Source organism: Silene latifolia, chromosome X (assembly GCF_048544455.1).
Source record: "Silene latifolia isolate original U9 population chromosome X, ASM4854445v1, whole genome shotgun sequence".
Taxonomy (NCBI): Eukaryota; Viridiplantae; Streptophyta; class Magnoliopsida; order Caryophyllales; family Caryophyllaceae; genus Silene; species Silene latifolia.
The window spans coordinates 315,950,430-315,965,796 of record NC_133537.1 but is presented as its reverse complement, the minus strand read 5'-3'; the positions used below and the strand labels follow the sequence as shown (position 1 = coordinate 315,965,796).

The 15,367-nt window shown below is 36.9% G+C and overlaps 1 protein-coding gene across 1 annotated transcript; it reads left to right on the top strand.

The window, feature by feature from the left end:
• The first annotated feature begins 1,527 nt into the window (after positions 1–1,527).
• On the top strand, positions 1,528–14,290 carry LOC141617694 (putative DUF21 domain-containing protein At3g13070, chloroplastic). Its single transcript, XM_074434862.1, has 14 exons — positions 1,528–2,438; positions 4,070–4,167; positions 4,270–4,363; positions 4,452–4,529; positions 4,867–4,970; positions 5,770–5,851; positions 7,588–7,727; positions 7,807–7,885; positions 7,994–8,057; positions 11,183–11,274; positions 11,530–11,595; positions 12,653–12,769; positions 12,992–13,171; positions 13,761–14,290. The coding sequence occupies exons 1-14, from the start codon at positions 1,875–1,877 to the stop codon at positions 14,055–14,057; spliced, it is 2,055 nt and encodes a 684-aa protein (XP_074290963.1). The 5' UTR covers positions 1,528–1,874; the 3' UTR covers positions 14,058–14,290.
• The last annotated feature ends 1,077 nt before the right edge of the window (positions 14,291–15,367 follow it).

The window sequence follows — 15,367 nt, the reverse complement described above, 5'->3', positions numbered from 1 at the left end:
CGACATAACCTCGCTTTCCACTAGCTCCGCCCCCGCCGCGTCGACTGGAGACATGACCTACTCCTAGGCCGCCTACTCCCGAGCACAGTACTATCCCTCGACATCGACATCAAAGCAACTTGACGCCTAAATCCACGACAAACCTACAAAATAGAACACACAAACGAATATAAAAAGATATCAACCCGTGAACTCATTTATCAACGCATATATAGGGAAAAGGCGAGGAGTAGGTGGACCGCCTCAAGCTGCCACATGGCGCAACATCATTTGAAGCGACAAAGTTCCCTGATTTTTGCCCGTATAGCAGACCGTAATAACCCATCATCTCAAAGGGAACAAACACTGAAGCACCTGTATCAGACGCTCTCTTCTATAAGACAAATTGATGGGGCATGCTGAGTTAGCCCGACCCGCATGCCAATAGATGGGTCACACGGGCTCAAATGCTTGCCAAGTTACATAGAAGGTACTCCTTACCCCATATAAATATCTCCCTTGGATGTCTTCCAAGAAAAAGGAACTTAGGTAGAGACACAAAGATCCATGTGAGACTTCATATCACAAGAACTCTCCCTCTATCTAGAAATAAAACTAAAAAGCATTTAAGAGATCCCCGAGATAACTGAGCCTCACGCAAAGTCTCGGCCGTGTATCCAAGGATATTAGACTAACTTAATCATCGTAGAGGGTCCTCTCGGAACACTCCCCGAGGCCCGGTGCGTTGCTTGCGCAGGTATCGTCTGAGGCTAGTAAGGACCATCACATCACTCATCCTAAAAGAGCGCGTCGACCCGACCCAAGTTCGAGCGACGCTGACTTGATTGTTTTAACCGAAACAGTTTTTAAAATTCTTTTAAGATTCTTATGGTTTAAATAAGTTTCAAATATATATCTTTACTTTCTATTTTATTTGCGTCTAAATTATCAATTTTTTTAATTAAAATAACGTATACTATATTTTTTCCCTAAATATAATTATGTTTTAGGTTAAATATTTGTATTTTTATATGAGATATTCAATTTCTCATGAGTGTTGAATAAGGGGTTGATTTTCACATTTTATTTAACTTAAGGGCTTAATCTCACGATTTGACAAAGTAGTGGAGTTCGATTACTATAAACTTATAGTTGGTGGTTATTTAAGTATAATAATTTAATCAACTAGTCTATTTAATTTAATGGAAATTAAATTTTAATCATCTTATACTTAAAAATGAAAAATGAAAAATTTCGATCCAATTAGATCCATAATCAGACCGAAATTACTGGGTTCAGTCTGGTCCAAGACCGAACTTTTTATGTCTAGTTTTTGGGGTCAAATAAAATATTTTTCTCCGTATTCGGTCTCGTCCAATCCAGATTTGGACCGATGTTAACCTAAAATAACCGACTTACTCAAATTGTAACCTGAACACCAAATTGGCAAATCACCCTGGCTGTGATTCAAAAATCCAAAGCCACAAGGCCCACAGCCCCCAACAACAGAAAAACCCACAAAATGAAGTAAGTCACCCAAATTTCTTCACTTTCCTAATTACAATTCCTCCGTCAAATTACAGGACTACTTTGACTAATTACCATCATCCATCTAATTCAACAATATTTCTCAATTAGGGTTTTAATCAACAACATTTCATCCTAAGGATGCTAGATTATCTACTTAAACATATCCCAATTCAAATTCAATTGCAAGAGTATGTGGTAAGGTTCTAATTTGAGTTCAGTTGCTGGGAAATTGATGCAATTTGATGAGAATAATTGGAATTTGTAACTGGGTATCTGTTACATTTCAATAATTCCACCATTTTAATTCATTTTATTGGGTTTTACTGCATAATTCAAAGTTTTGATAGCAATAGTATAATATTGGTATGGAACTGTTCATTGATTCTACAGCAGCTTTTAGTTGCACTAGAGTTAGTATTAATGGTGTTCACAGTACTTCAAAATCTTTGCTTTTGACTGGTTGTAGTAGCAATTCTAGAATCTCAGTCAATGTTGCTCAAAGAAGAGCACAAGTGAGGTATATTGGTAGAACCCTTTTTGCGACTCGGGTTCGTGTTGATAATAGTTGTTTCAAGTGTTTGAGTAGTAGGAGTGGTGGTGGGTTGATTGATGATGGCTCCAGTGTTGATGAAAGGAAGGGTAATTTAGGGTTTGTTAAGGTATTGTCAAAGAAGGGAATGTTATTGGCAGCAGTTGTTTTCGGGGTTTTTGTGGCTGAGTGCAAGCGAGTGATGGCCACAGAAGGGGTGGTTAATGCTGGTTATGGGATTATTGGGCAGTGCATATTGTTGTTGAGGAATGCTTGGCCGAAAACGTCACAGGTTCTTATGGTGTTGAAGGAGCAGGGATTAATACTTGCTGCCCTTTTGGGTCTTTCGGCTTTTTTCTCTATGGCTGAGACATCAATTACCACCCTATGGCCCTGGAAGGTATCGTCTCCATGCTCTTGATCTTTGTTGTTAAATGGTACCTTTCGATAATCATGGACTTTAGTTAAGTTGGTGTAAGCTTCACTTTTAGAGAAAAATGTGCTTGTGCTTTTATGCAAGTTTCGGCAGGTTTCAGGGTTTACAAAAAACAGTTTATTCACGTTGTTACTAACAGAACGGATGCCTTTTGGTTAACTCAAGGACAGCCTAATTTTTGTGTGACCTTTATTCGAACTTCAATGGATAATGAGAAGGTTTAAATTGAATTCATTATGTCCTTAAGAGATGGCACTCTGCCAGTACATTTTTCCCTCTCCAACACCCGCAATTTAATAAAGAATGCTAGATACAAGTGCTATGGACTAAAGGTTCATAAAATAGAATCTAAAGGCTTGTCGTCCCCAATCATATAACATTACAAAGGAAAAAAACACTAAGAAATAGCTCGCTTCAGAGCTTACATATATTCATTAACTCATCTATGACTGGCTACCTTATGGGAAGATTTTTTCCTGAAATTAAGTTATTGAGGTGAAGATAGGGGCCTAGGGCTGCATGCTTACATTTCATTACAACTCTATTAATCCCAGATGAAACTGTCTTATGATAGCTTATTGTAAGGAGTCTTTTTAATTTTACATTTTAGTTTTATGATAGTGGTTATTTGAAATCTTAGAGAACCCTTTAAGAGAAGTACATTAAAAGGATGGATGTGCCGTCCAATTACCATGTTCTCTTCACAATATAAAAGCTTTTAAGTCTAACAATGATACACATTTACCTCTCATATTATAGACGTTAGATTTGGACTTGTGGTTGCACTTAAAACTCAAATGTAAGCTATTTTTTACCATTATATTTCAAGTTGTGTGCTGCCTTTATTCCTCAAGTATTAACAGTAAGTTGATAATTATTGTGGAAGTCGTAAGTTTGACTTTGGAGAAAGTTAGCCATAAGAAATTTAGTAGGTGGGTGTAACCTGTGCCATAGTATCAGGTGTAGATTTTGGACAGCATGGCTGGTTGTAGACTTGATTAAAGTTACCTTGAAACAATGGATTCATGCATAGAAGTTACGAGCGGAGCTTTTCTCTTTGATTTATTCTTCTTTCTCATGACCTGCTTTTGTTTGACGTTTTATTTATTTATTTATTTTTTTTTTTTTTCTTATATAACGTCTTCAAGAAAACAATGGTTTGGATTTATTATACTTTCTCAAAAGGCCAGTTTTACCAGATTAATTATACCATTTTTGAGCAAAGAGGGGAAGACGGCTCTGGAAGTATGCCCCTTGATTTGATGTCTTTAAATGGAGTACATGATCATCTGAGGAACTAATTTGGGATAGGTTGTATGTTCAACTTCATTTTTCTAGGTTAGGGTATGGAGTCCCAATTAGCATTTTGTATTGAATTTGTTTTAATACAATTGTTGTGTGTATCACTAATCATATTGTGCTTATGGCGAGTGATATTGTGATTGTTGAGATTTTTTGAGGTTGGCTCTTATATACATGAAGTTTGTATGAGGAATTTCATACTCATGCTCTGCGTATGCCCGGGGATCTCATGTAAGCAAGAGTAAATTTTGCAATTAGAATAATTAATGACTAAGAATTTGTTTTTTCTTCAGGTTCGCGAGTTAGCTGAGAAAGAGCCTGATAATGGTGTATTCAGAATGCTTAAAAGTGACGTCACCCGATTCCTGACTACTATTCTCATTGGCACAACGTATTTTTCTGTATTTCTCTTTCTTTATAGTTGTCAGTTGCTTCAAATTGTCCATAAAAAATTCCCTCTTATAAATATATCCTGTGCTTTGTGTGTTTATAGTGTTGTAAATATCGGGGCAACTGCTCTAGTCACTGATGCTGCAACTGCAATATTTGGAGCAGGAGGAGTCAGTGCAGCTACTGGTGTGATGACAGTATGCCTTTTGTCCACTGCACCTCTTTCCTTTCTTCTTTCTGGTTCATGCTTTTGGTAATACTTTCACTTAATCTGTTTGCCATCAGGTTGCCATTTTACTTCTTACAGAGATCACTCCTAAGAGTATTGCTGTACACCATGCTACAGAGGTTGCTAGAGTGGTGGTGAGATGTCTTCTTTTATTTAATTTTTTTCAGCAAAATGATTCATCAGATTTTCATTTTGTTTTTGCTTAATGTGAATGTCCAATTCCTATATAAAGTAAGCTCCTTATATTTGTTTTCTTCACATATCTAAATAAAGGGAGAACTCCAGAAGATTCAAATGAGCATATCATGAATGTTTTAGTTGCATGGCAGGCATTGCTCCTTGTTTTCTCAACAATGAGCATTCATTTAGTGACCACTGTTCTATATGTATTAGTTTGTCAATGCCAATTGTTCATTTGGACTCTTTCGGTTGCTACATTTGTATTTTTATGTGCTTATTTCTTGTCTTTAGGTCAGACCTGTAGCGTGGCTTTCCTTGGTATTATATCCTGTTGGAAGAGTCGTCACTTACCTGTCAATGGGGATGCTGAAAATGCTTGGATTAAAAGGGAGAAGGTTTGTTGCACTTGCTTTTAATTGTTTTCCTTTTTCTCCCCTCCAAATATCATATGCTGACTTAGTTGTGGTTGCTTCTATTGTTTCTGCAACTAGCTCACATCCGGAATTTGATATTCATGCTAGCGCTCATTTGTACTTCCACTTAGTTTGTTTTGCTTTTCATGACCTTTTAAGTACATATTTCTTAAAGTCTCCGTGCTCATGTCGCGCATCATTCTTGGAAAGATAAATCACTTAATGCCATTGAACCTTTCGTGCTTGCTAGCTTCTGATTTGAACTTTCAGTATGGTTTGAGGAATTTTTTTTTATCTAGTAATTCATAAGAGACGGTATTGAGGATGCGACTATTGATACCTAATTGGAACACATCATTAATGTTTCTGTGATTTAATCTACACTACCGGCTGCTTTTTGTAAAAAAAATTGGTAAGCGTTTGCTTAAGCATTTGTTGAAAAGAAACAGATGCCATTTTAGAGAGGACACAGTCACTGGCTCACTGCGCACTGACAGAGTCTGGGCTCGATTAATTGTTTATCTATATAGATATATGATTTTCAGACTCACGCAGCTTCCTGTTTCCTCCAGAGTCAAAGTTGATATTATTAATGTTGTCTTGTATGTCATGACTGGTTTCATCATTTCATCATATTCTATGCCTGGTCTCTGTTCATTCTCGAATGTTTAAATTTGAGTAAACAACGCCATTGAGGGTATAAAATTCAAGAGCTGTTTATCTTAGTGCTTGGTTTGAGCCATTTACAAGTTCCTTTCACTTGTCTAATTGCGTGTATTAGTGAGCCATATGTTACGGAAGATGAGCTGAAGTTAATGCTGCGAGGAGCAGAGCTGAGTGGGGCTATCGAGGAGGAAGAACAGGTATGGTTCTTTCTTTTTATGTCAGCAAATTAATCATATTTTCTTGTCATGAACACTTGGCTTCTCTTTTGTTTTGTGGTTTTAGTTAATTGGGGCGGGGGTCTGGATAGGTTTAGTGTGTCAATGAATCTATATATCTATATATGAAATTAGAATTCTTTAACGCTTTATTTGCTAATGTTGTCGCCACTCTCATTAGCTCTTTTTTGGAGGGTAAAGGAGGCGAGAGAAAGGGGGGAGAAGTCAAATTCTATGTTTGGTTGGCAAAATTGAATTGGAGGGGCATGCTGGTGGTGTGTGGATGTGGGGAAGGGAGAGGGGAGCGAAAATGTATTTGTTTCCCTCCTACAAAGACAATCAAAATCCTTTTGAAAGGGAAATGATAGTATTCCATTCCCATAGGATATCATTGTTTTATAAATATAATGAGTTTGTAAATCAAACCAAGTTGGGATTATTGTAACTTTCAACGTATGCCTGCACCAGGACCTTTTTGAGCTCCAAAAAAGAATCAAGTTCGACATGCCTCAATGGTGGAATTATTAGTGCATAACCATAAACTGGTAGGTGATGGTTTGCAATTGTGTACCTTTGTCTAGAAAGTTAATAGAGGGGCCGTCATAGTTAGACCTCTTCTTAAATTGCCCAAAGTAGTGACTAGGGACCACCAGCAACATTACCCAGTGTGTTCCTTGGAACTTGGAAGACTTCACAAAGTTATCTTATACTCCCCCTTCCATTTTTAGTGGCTTAATTTCCTTTTTGTTTTCTCCCTATTTTTTTGTTTTTCTTCTAATATTAAGATAATATTACTGTGATATTTACATGATTACTCTCACTTAACTAATGACCTCCTCGCCCAAAATTACTCATTCCAACAACTCCATCTTAACATACTTTGTGTCGAAGGATACAATGGTTACTTAGTTTTCTTAAATATGACCCTATTTATATTAGTATTTGATTAAAAAAAAGCATCTTAATGAATGCAACTTGAAAATATCCAGATGGAGATTTGAGATATGAGAGTTAGATAGAGACAGCGAAAGTTCGGTTAACTGATGCACAATCCACATACACCCCCTCTCCTTTTACAATGATGTTAGCTTATGAAAGAAGAGAATTTATTGCTGAAGCTGGTAATAAGGACATCTTTTACAATAATGTGAGGTTATTAGTCATATGACTTTGTTTATTCCTCGGAAAGTGCTGAGTATCCCTTCGTGTAGGAATAAAGAAACTGAAAATGGAGAGCTGTTTTCAGATGTTGCTGAGTATCCCCACCTTTGTTTGATGTTGCCGATGAATATTAATTATGTAGGCAGCACTGTTTTTGAAATACTGTGGGGATGTTTGGTTGGTGGAGTTGGGAATTGGGATGGGATGGAATGGAATATATTTGATCCATGATAGTGTTTGGTTGGGGTATTTGTGAATGGAGTTAGAAACTTGATGGATTCTAATCCAACCCAACCAATCCCTTGGAATCCGGTACCATCCTTCCCCCCCACCCCTTCAAACAACGCTAGAGTGAACCAAACAAGAATTAATATGTATGGGGTTCTAAATTTATTCTTCAATGGTATCTCATTTGATTCCAATCTCATTTCATTACAAAAATTGATAGGATTAACTTACATCGAGGAAATTTAGCCACTTAGATATGTGCTCTTTCTATCATCCTGCAAGTAAGATAAACGTTCTTACTAAATTCCAATTTAATAAATTCACTTCAGGACATGATTGAGAATGTGTTGGAGATCAAAGATACTCATGTGAGAGAGGTTATGACACCTCTTGTTGATGTTGTAGCCATTGACGCAAGTGCATCATTAGTTGATTTCCATGATTTATGGGTTACGCATCAGTACTCAAGGTATTTGACATTTGTCTACAGTATATAGTGTATCAATTCAGGTTCATAGTTTGACATTTTATATTCCTTTGTCATTCAGGGTGCCTGTTTTCGAGCAGCGTGTTGATAATATAGTTGGTATTGCATATGCAATGGACATGCTGGATTATGTTCAGAAGGTCTGCTAGTTTTTATGAATATTTTATTTTGGTAGTTGCTGGTTCTTCCTATTGATTATATGCGTCAATCTCATAGTTTGCAGAATTATCATATGTTTGGTTTTGAAGGGGGAGCTATTAGAAAGTTCTAGTGTCGGAGATATGGCACACAAGCCAGCGTACTTTGTTCCAGGTGATTCTTGATATCAGTTTCCTTGTGTTTTCTCTGTATGCCGACAGTCTCTTCTCCTTGAGAGTCAATGTCTTTGTAGCCAGAGTCCAATATTTTATGTCTTGCTCAAGAGTCGTATTTTCTATTACATTAGTTAGGTCTTCTAGGGGCATGTGCAATTTGTTAGGGTATATGCTTGATGTTGCTTGACATGGTTATAGGTGATATGGGTTGTGAAACACTTTTGTCCTTAAAAAAAATCAATGAACTTGAAACATTTTCGGTATATTTTAGAAACATTTTTGACTTATTATGAGGTCTAAGAAAAGCAATGGCAATTGTGAGAAGTAGCTTCCCTTGTTTTTTTTCCTAATTTGATCAATTTGCAATGCTCCAAATAAGACGGCTAATAAAATAACACTTCTTATTGATAGAAGACTCCAGGCCACTGCATTAGGATTTTTGGTAAGAACTGAACAAATCGTTTTCGTCTATTACTAGTTGTGCCTGAGAATTGAATTATAATGTCTCAAGTATATACTCAAGATATCAAAGCTAATTGTAACGACCTTGAGATTCAAGAATTAAGAACCCGCAACTATATCTGGTGGTGCTAACTTGATGAAATGTCTTCTACTATATCCTGGAATCTGGATACAAGCCCTTGTATGTCAACTTTTATTTGTACAAAGCTAAAGCTTAGAACTAAAATTAGGTACTGACTTTTGGTCCATTTCTCACGTAAGGGTGTGATCTACGACAACGTGTACTTAGCTAATGCATAGAACAAAATTTGGTTCATTTTCCACACCAAAGTGCGAGTGGGCTCCCTCCTAAACTTCACAACAAATATATATAAGTTTCCCACCCTCTTGTGTCTTGCCGCACGAATTAAGTAGAAAAATAGACGGGTTTGCTAGTGGGGACAAGTTAGAAGGAAGAAGGGAAAAAATGAGTGACTATTCTTGTAAGATAGTGATAAAAGATTTAAAGGGTATGCAAGTGGGCATAATTGGGTGACATTTCTTGTGAATGTCATGTTCTCATTAGGATATAGTTATCCAAAATCTTATTTTGAAATGAATAAAGCAAAGTGTGAGACGGCTTAAAAAGGAAAGTCTGAAACTTATTTGAGATAGCATGAGCCCTTAAAGACAGGAAATTTTGTGTGCCCCACTGGCAGAGTATGTGCGACAAAAGACTGGTGAATTAGGTCTGCGATTCAAAATTCCCAAGATTTTTGTTACTTATTTTGTCCCATATTCTAATTCTGTCTCCCCTATTATTTTTCGTCACATCACCAGGGATTTTTGTACTCTTCCAGCCACCACTTTCAACAGGGGCTGAAGCAACAAAATCCTTTGTCACCTTTCTTTCTCAGTTCGTATATTAGCTATGTTCTTAATATGTTGCTGGGTAAAGCTTTACTTTTTGGTGTATTAAGGGAATGGGCGAGTGAATACGTACAAGTTTCATATATCCAAGTTCCACTACCTTTCTATTGGTTGATTTTGCTGGTCTTTTCTGTAGAAAAGTAAATAAAGCTAAATATGGGATAGCTTTTCTTGACGTGTACCTTTTGGTTGCGGAGTTTGATGGTTTGATTGGATGCTAGGTTCAACCATCATCATCATTTTGGAACACGATTATTTCTAGAATTTTTGAACGGTTAGATGGATCATTGTTGTAATGTTAATGTTGCATACATCTAACCCCCCCATTTGCAAGAGCCTTTGAGACACTAGAGTAATGTTGTAATTATGGTGCTGTTTTTTACTTTTATATTTATTTTTCTCATTGTTTTATCTCACGCATGGATGGTTCTAAAGGATGATTCATGTCAGCCGACCCCAAATCATTTTGGGATTAAGGCTCTGATGTTGTTGTTGTTGTTGTTGTTGTTGTTGTATTGTTTTATCTCACGTGACCATTTCAAATGACGACTAATTAGGGCTGTAAACGAGCCGAGCTCGGGTGGGCTCGACTCACCGTTTTTAGCTCGAGCTCAGACTCAGCTCGAAGCTCGTCGAGCCTAAAAAATTGAAGTTCGAGATCGGCTCGGAAAAAGTTCGAGCTCGGCTCGAGTTCGAATCGAGCTCGTTTTGTCTTTATATTATTTTCACTTTTTCGCTTTTTGAATCTAACTAAATATAAATATTTTTAAAAAACAAATAAGATTATAAAATACTAAAAAATATTGTGTTATAATATACTTATAAATGGCTAAATAACATATAATTTAAAATAACATTAATATTAAATTATATAAATTATACAAAATAAAATTATAAACGAGCCTAAACGAGCTTCCGAGCCGAGCCTTGCTGAGCTCGGGCTCGACTCGTATTTAGCCAAGCTCGGCTTGGGCTCGAGCTCGACCTCGTTTTGACCGAGCACGAGCCAAGCTTTGACCGAGCCGATTCCGAGGGCTTGTCGAGCCGGCTCGGATCATTTACACCCCTACGACTAATGTTAGCCGACTCCAGCCCCAAATCATTCTTGACCAAAGGCTTGTTTTGTGTTGACTTACTTGACTAAGGATGTTCATCAATGCCCCTATGTTGTGTAGGAATGTTTTAGATGTGGGTCCAGAATGTTCTAGGTGCCTCTAGGATGTACATATATGTAGTATGATCTAGAGAATTTCACTGAGTTCAGCAAGGCAATTTAGTTTAGGATTAATTCAAGGCTAAAGTTGAGCGAAGGGAGAGGAGTAAGAGATTTCATTCAAACCTTTGTGCTTTCTTCATTTCAACCTCAACCCCAAGCTCTTGCACAAAGACTGAGTGTGTATGCCAACCAAGAAACTGCACGGTCTGTGAATAGAAAGATTCTATACTATTAGCTCATGACTCGTAGTGCCGACTTAGAGTGGTTCTTAGACAAAGGTATCCAAGCACTGTGTTTGAGAAGTTTAGGAGCATTGCACATCAAAGGCACAAGGTTAAGCAAAATTCAATATTCCTAATCCACAAACAAAGAAATGTTATTAAATGATGTGGTGTGACTAGTTTTTGCTTGTTACGAGGAGTCACCCCCGTTCGCTATCTAGTTTTGAGCAGATAATTTGTCAATAATTTTCTGATTGCAGATTTTTGTATTCAAATTTTGTCAATGATGGTATTTTATCATCTTGATTATGCCAGATTCAATGTCTGTTTGGAATCTTCTACGGGAGTTTCGGATTAGAAAAGTGCACATGGCCATTGTCCTTAACGAATATGGAGGAACTGTGGGGGTAAGTGATTTTTATTGCTGCACTAAGTGCACTTGCAGTTTAGAATAATGAAGAATATATCCACTCGTCTATTGTGATCTGAGTAAAAGCACAACTTTGAAGACGTGAATTATCTGCATTTGTTGTGCACATATATCTTTCATGCACTTTGAAGTAGATCTCTTATTAGTCTCTTTTCTTTGAGTAGTCTCATATTTCTCTATTAATGATGTTTCTGTATTTTGTTAATTTGACCATGTATTGTCCATGGAACAGTTAGTAACCCTGGAAGATGTTGTCGAGGAAATTGTTGGTGAAATCTTTGATGAAAATGATTCAAAGGTAAGGCTTGTATCCTATACAATCTGCCTGTTTCGGTTTCCTGAAAATTGTAGGTGTACTTTATTCATTTTTGTCTTGCTCATAATGCAGCACGTCTGCATTTCTTTTGGACCCTAGTTATTAGAAACTACAGCTTATTGGGGAACCAATTAATAAGTTGTTGATAGTGAACAATACTATTATTGCATAGGGGGTTAGTGTGCACCGTGCTTACATTTTTGGAGCCGGTGGGCTCTTCTTTAGTTTACCATGTGTTTTCTGGTATTTATTTTCGTAAAATGTTGTCACAATTTGTGTTTCTTGGTATGGCCTTCTTACCTTTAGCTATTGACTAATTTTGGCGTTAAGCCTCAAGCTTCAGTCGTTGGTTTTACAATCTTTAGTCAAATGATTCAGTGTGGAGATAGAAGAGGGGCCGGGATACATGCTTGTATGAGAATCAATATGTATGGCTGATTTTGTGCTAGTTTATACTAAAAGAGCTCTACTAGGAGAATGTGACTTAATGTGCATGTTTTCATCAGCTAATTAAAGAGGCAGCATACCTGTATAAAGGGCACCTGTGACCTGACTACTATGTAGATTTGTCAATAGTTCAATTTCTAGACTTTTGTGGAAGTGTTAGTTGACAGTTACATTCGAAGTCTGAAAGCAGTATTTCTATTTCTTTTTCTTGTTGATTTTGAGCTTTCTTAGGGCATCTAGAATAGTACGAGCTCCTTTGAAACTCCTATCAGTGCCACATTCCTCCACGTGAGTAACTAAAAAACTATCTTGTTAAAACCTATATTCAACAATGGAAAAGTCTCAGAGGTCTTATGCTAAAAAGCAACTATTGTTGACAAGCTTTGCGTTCTACTGATTTCAAATGCAAAAGGTTGATATGATTGGAGGGTACCTTTTGTTGCTCATGGCAGCTAAAATATTTTCTTTGACAAGGGCTGTACGCCTGTACTAATTAAACTGTTTTATCAAATATCAACATACTAATAGCATGTTTATGTCAACAAGTTTAGTGAATGGATGATATTAAAAAAAAATTATCTGCCTTATGAAGGAGGAAATTCAGAAGAAAACAGGCTACATTGTGATGCGAGGAGAGGGAATTTATGATGTTGATGCGAATACGTCAATTGATCAACTTTCAGAAGAGTTGAACATCAAGATGCCCGAGGTATGAAGCTCTTGCTCATCAAGCCTTCCGTGTTTAGAACTGGCTATTATAGGTCTGTAGTTGTCCATTTTGGAGGTTATCTTCTATTTTTCTTCTTTTGGGGTTGGGTGGGTGAGAGGTTCAGTAATTTAAAACCTTATTTATCAATCATCCCTTATATTCACGCTCATTGTAGTTTCATACTTTTCCTTTTTGGTTGATGTTTTTTTTTTTCTGTGGCAGGATCATCAATATGAGACAGTTTCGGGTTTTATTTGTGAAGCCTTTGGTTATATACCAAAAACAGGCGAGAGCATGAAAGTGGTAGTTGAACGAGATACTCAAGAAGAAGATGATGAATACACAGAAGTTGAATCTGAGCGCCGAGAACACAAGGAAAAAGTTCAAATTTTTAAACTAGAGGTATGTAATATTTAAATTTGGTGTTTAACTTGAGGTTCGTGGGCCATCATCATGCTTTGTGGCTACTTTGCTATTTATGATTAAATAAGGCTTTAATTTCTTTTCAATGCACACATCTAGGCCTGTACATACCTGTTTTCGACTTTTCGGGTGATCCTGTCTTTCGCTTAGTGAGTCGTTTTGTTTTATTCCATCATAATTAAGAACCAAAGTAATGAGCTTTGGCTCGATTAGAAATGGCAAAAAAAAAAAGACCATCACTTGATTTTTCGTGCATAAATTGATCCCCTCTTCTCGTCTAAACCAACCAATGTCATATCCAATCCTTATGACCACCCTTCAACAACTAAAACAGCCACACAACTAAAAACCCGAAGGTGGAGCGTGACAGTGTTGCATGTAGCCAATATACTCGTAATCCACCGGATCAACCTCTCCATATATTGGTCTCCTCGGCTGGCGAGGCTATTCATTGCTACGAATGGTTGTTTTTTTTACTTAATCCTGGATCAAAAGTGCCAAATAAAATGTGTAGCGCTATTTAAACCTCTTGTTAGAACACCAAACCATCGTGGTGTATGTTGTGCAGATATTGGCTGGCAACGCAAGGAAGGTGAGCGCTGTTCGATTTGAAAGAATGGAACATGACGACAAGTTATTGGAGACAAAAGAGGTCGCTCCCTTTTTTCCTAAAATCATGAAAAGAAATCGGCCCACAGATGACGACACTGATCGGAGTTTTGATAACGAGAATCGGTTTCAGGAGACAATAAATGACAATGGTTTCGATCGGTCTCTTGACCATAATATTCGAACTGAGAGGGAAAACGAGAGTGGTACCTCTGATGGTGGCGTTTTGGATCATGTGGATGGATTCCAGCGATAGCAACTTCTGCCGTTTTTTTTTGGTCTCACAAAAGTTTACTGTCAGCTTGCGAAAACGGAAATGAAAAGTTTTCGCTCTTTTTTTCTTTTTAATTTTATTTTTTTGCCCTCCTTTTTCCTTTGTGGAGTTGCGGGTAAACCAAAAAAAGGAAGTGAAAAATCAGAAATTGTAGCTAATCCTGCTTGTAACTTTTTTCTACAGATGTTGGCAACAAAAAAATTAATTCTACAGCAAGCTCATCATGACTTTCTGCGCCGGGAAAAAAAAAATACTTCTGTGAAAGTGTGAAGTATCTCTAATAAATACAGAAAATCTTAGTCAATTTACATGTAAAATTATACTAGCGAAGTATTGGACACAAGCCCTCCCTTTCTACTACAAATGTCAAGATCTTCTAGGTATATTAATATTAAACGGTTTTTCTAATATGCCCATTAGGGACACGAAAAGATTTTTCATTGATCAGTTTACTCTCTACACACATTCCTCCACCTAAATATCCAACGTTCAAGCCCACCATCAAAAGCCTACTACCCCGTTAAAGTTTGACATGTCCGTCTTAAACAAAAAAAACGGGTTGAATAATAGATTGATGGCAAAAAGCATAATACCTAGTGAATGACGACGGCCTCTTGAAGTCTCGAGTCTTGTCCCATATGTTTATACGGGTAGTAGTATTTTAACCGTTTTATATTAAGAAGGATATAACCGACTTCAGAGAGACCGATTGTACACATAACCCAAAGCTACCGAACTTATTTGCTCTACCATGTCCCACAGCAACGCCGGCCTTAACTCAGCTTCCATATATATATCATCGATAACGTGTTTTGACTTTTGAGTATAACCCGGGATAGGGCATAACTGCACAAGGCATATGGAACAAAAATAAAATCATCATTCAACGATATTGTTTCAAACTTAAATGACCACGTATATTAGTTATAGAATTGCCCTTTTTGGGCTAGTTCTACATCCACACCATACCACAAATCCCCCTTAAACTAAAAGAATAAGAAAACTGAAAATTTTCCCGCCTAAATGCTTTTAACTAGAAATTGGGCCTAACTTTATCTAGATATGTATTGGACCTAATATATGGTCTTTATGTGTCAAAGTATCTTATCAAACACTGCAACTTCTATAGTTGGGCCAAATTTATTTCATCCATTATTATCTCATTAGTCAAATATATGTATTTTAAATGTCGTAAATTTTCTATTTAAAACATATGAAGATTTTACTCATATTATTAAAATCAGTGTGTGCTTTTCACTTTTTTATTCTTTAAATTTTTTACTCTGTTTAAA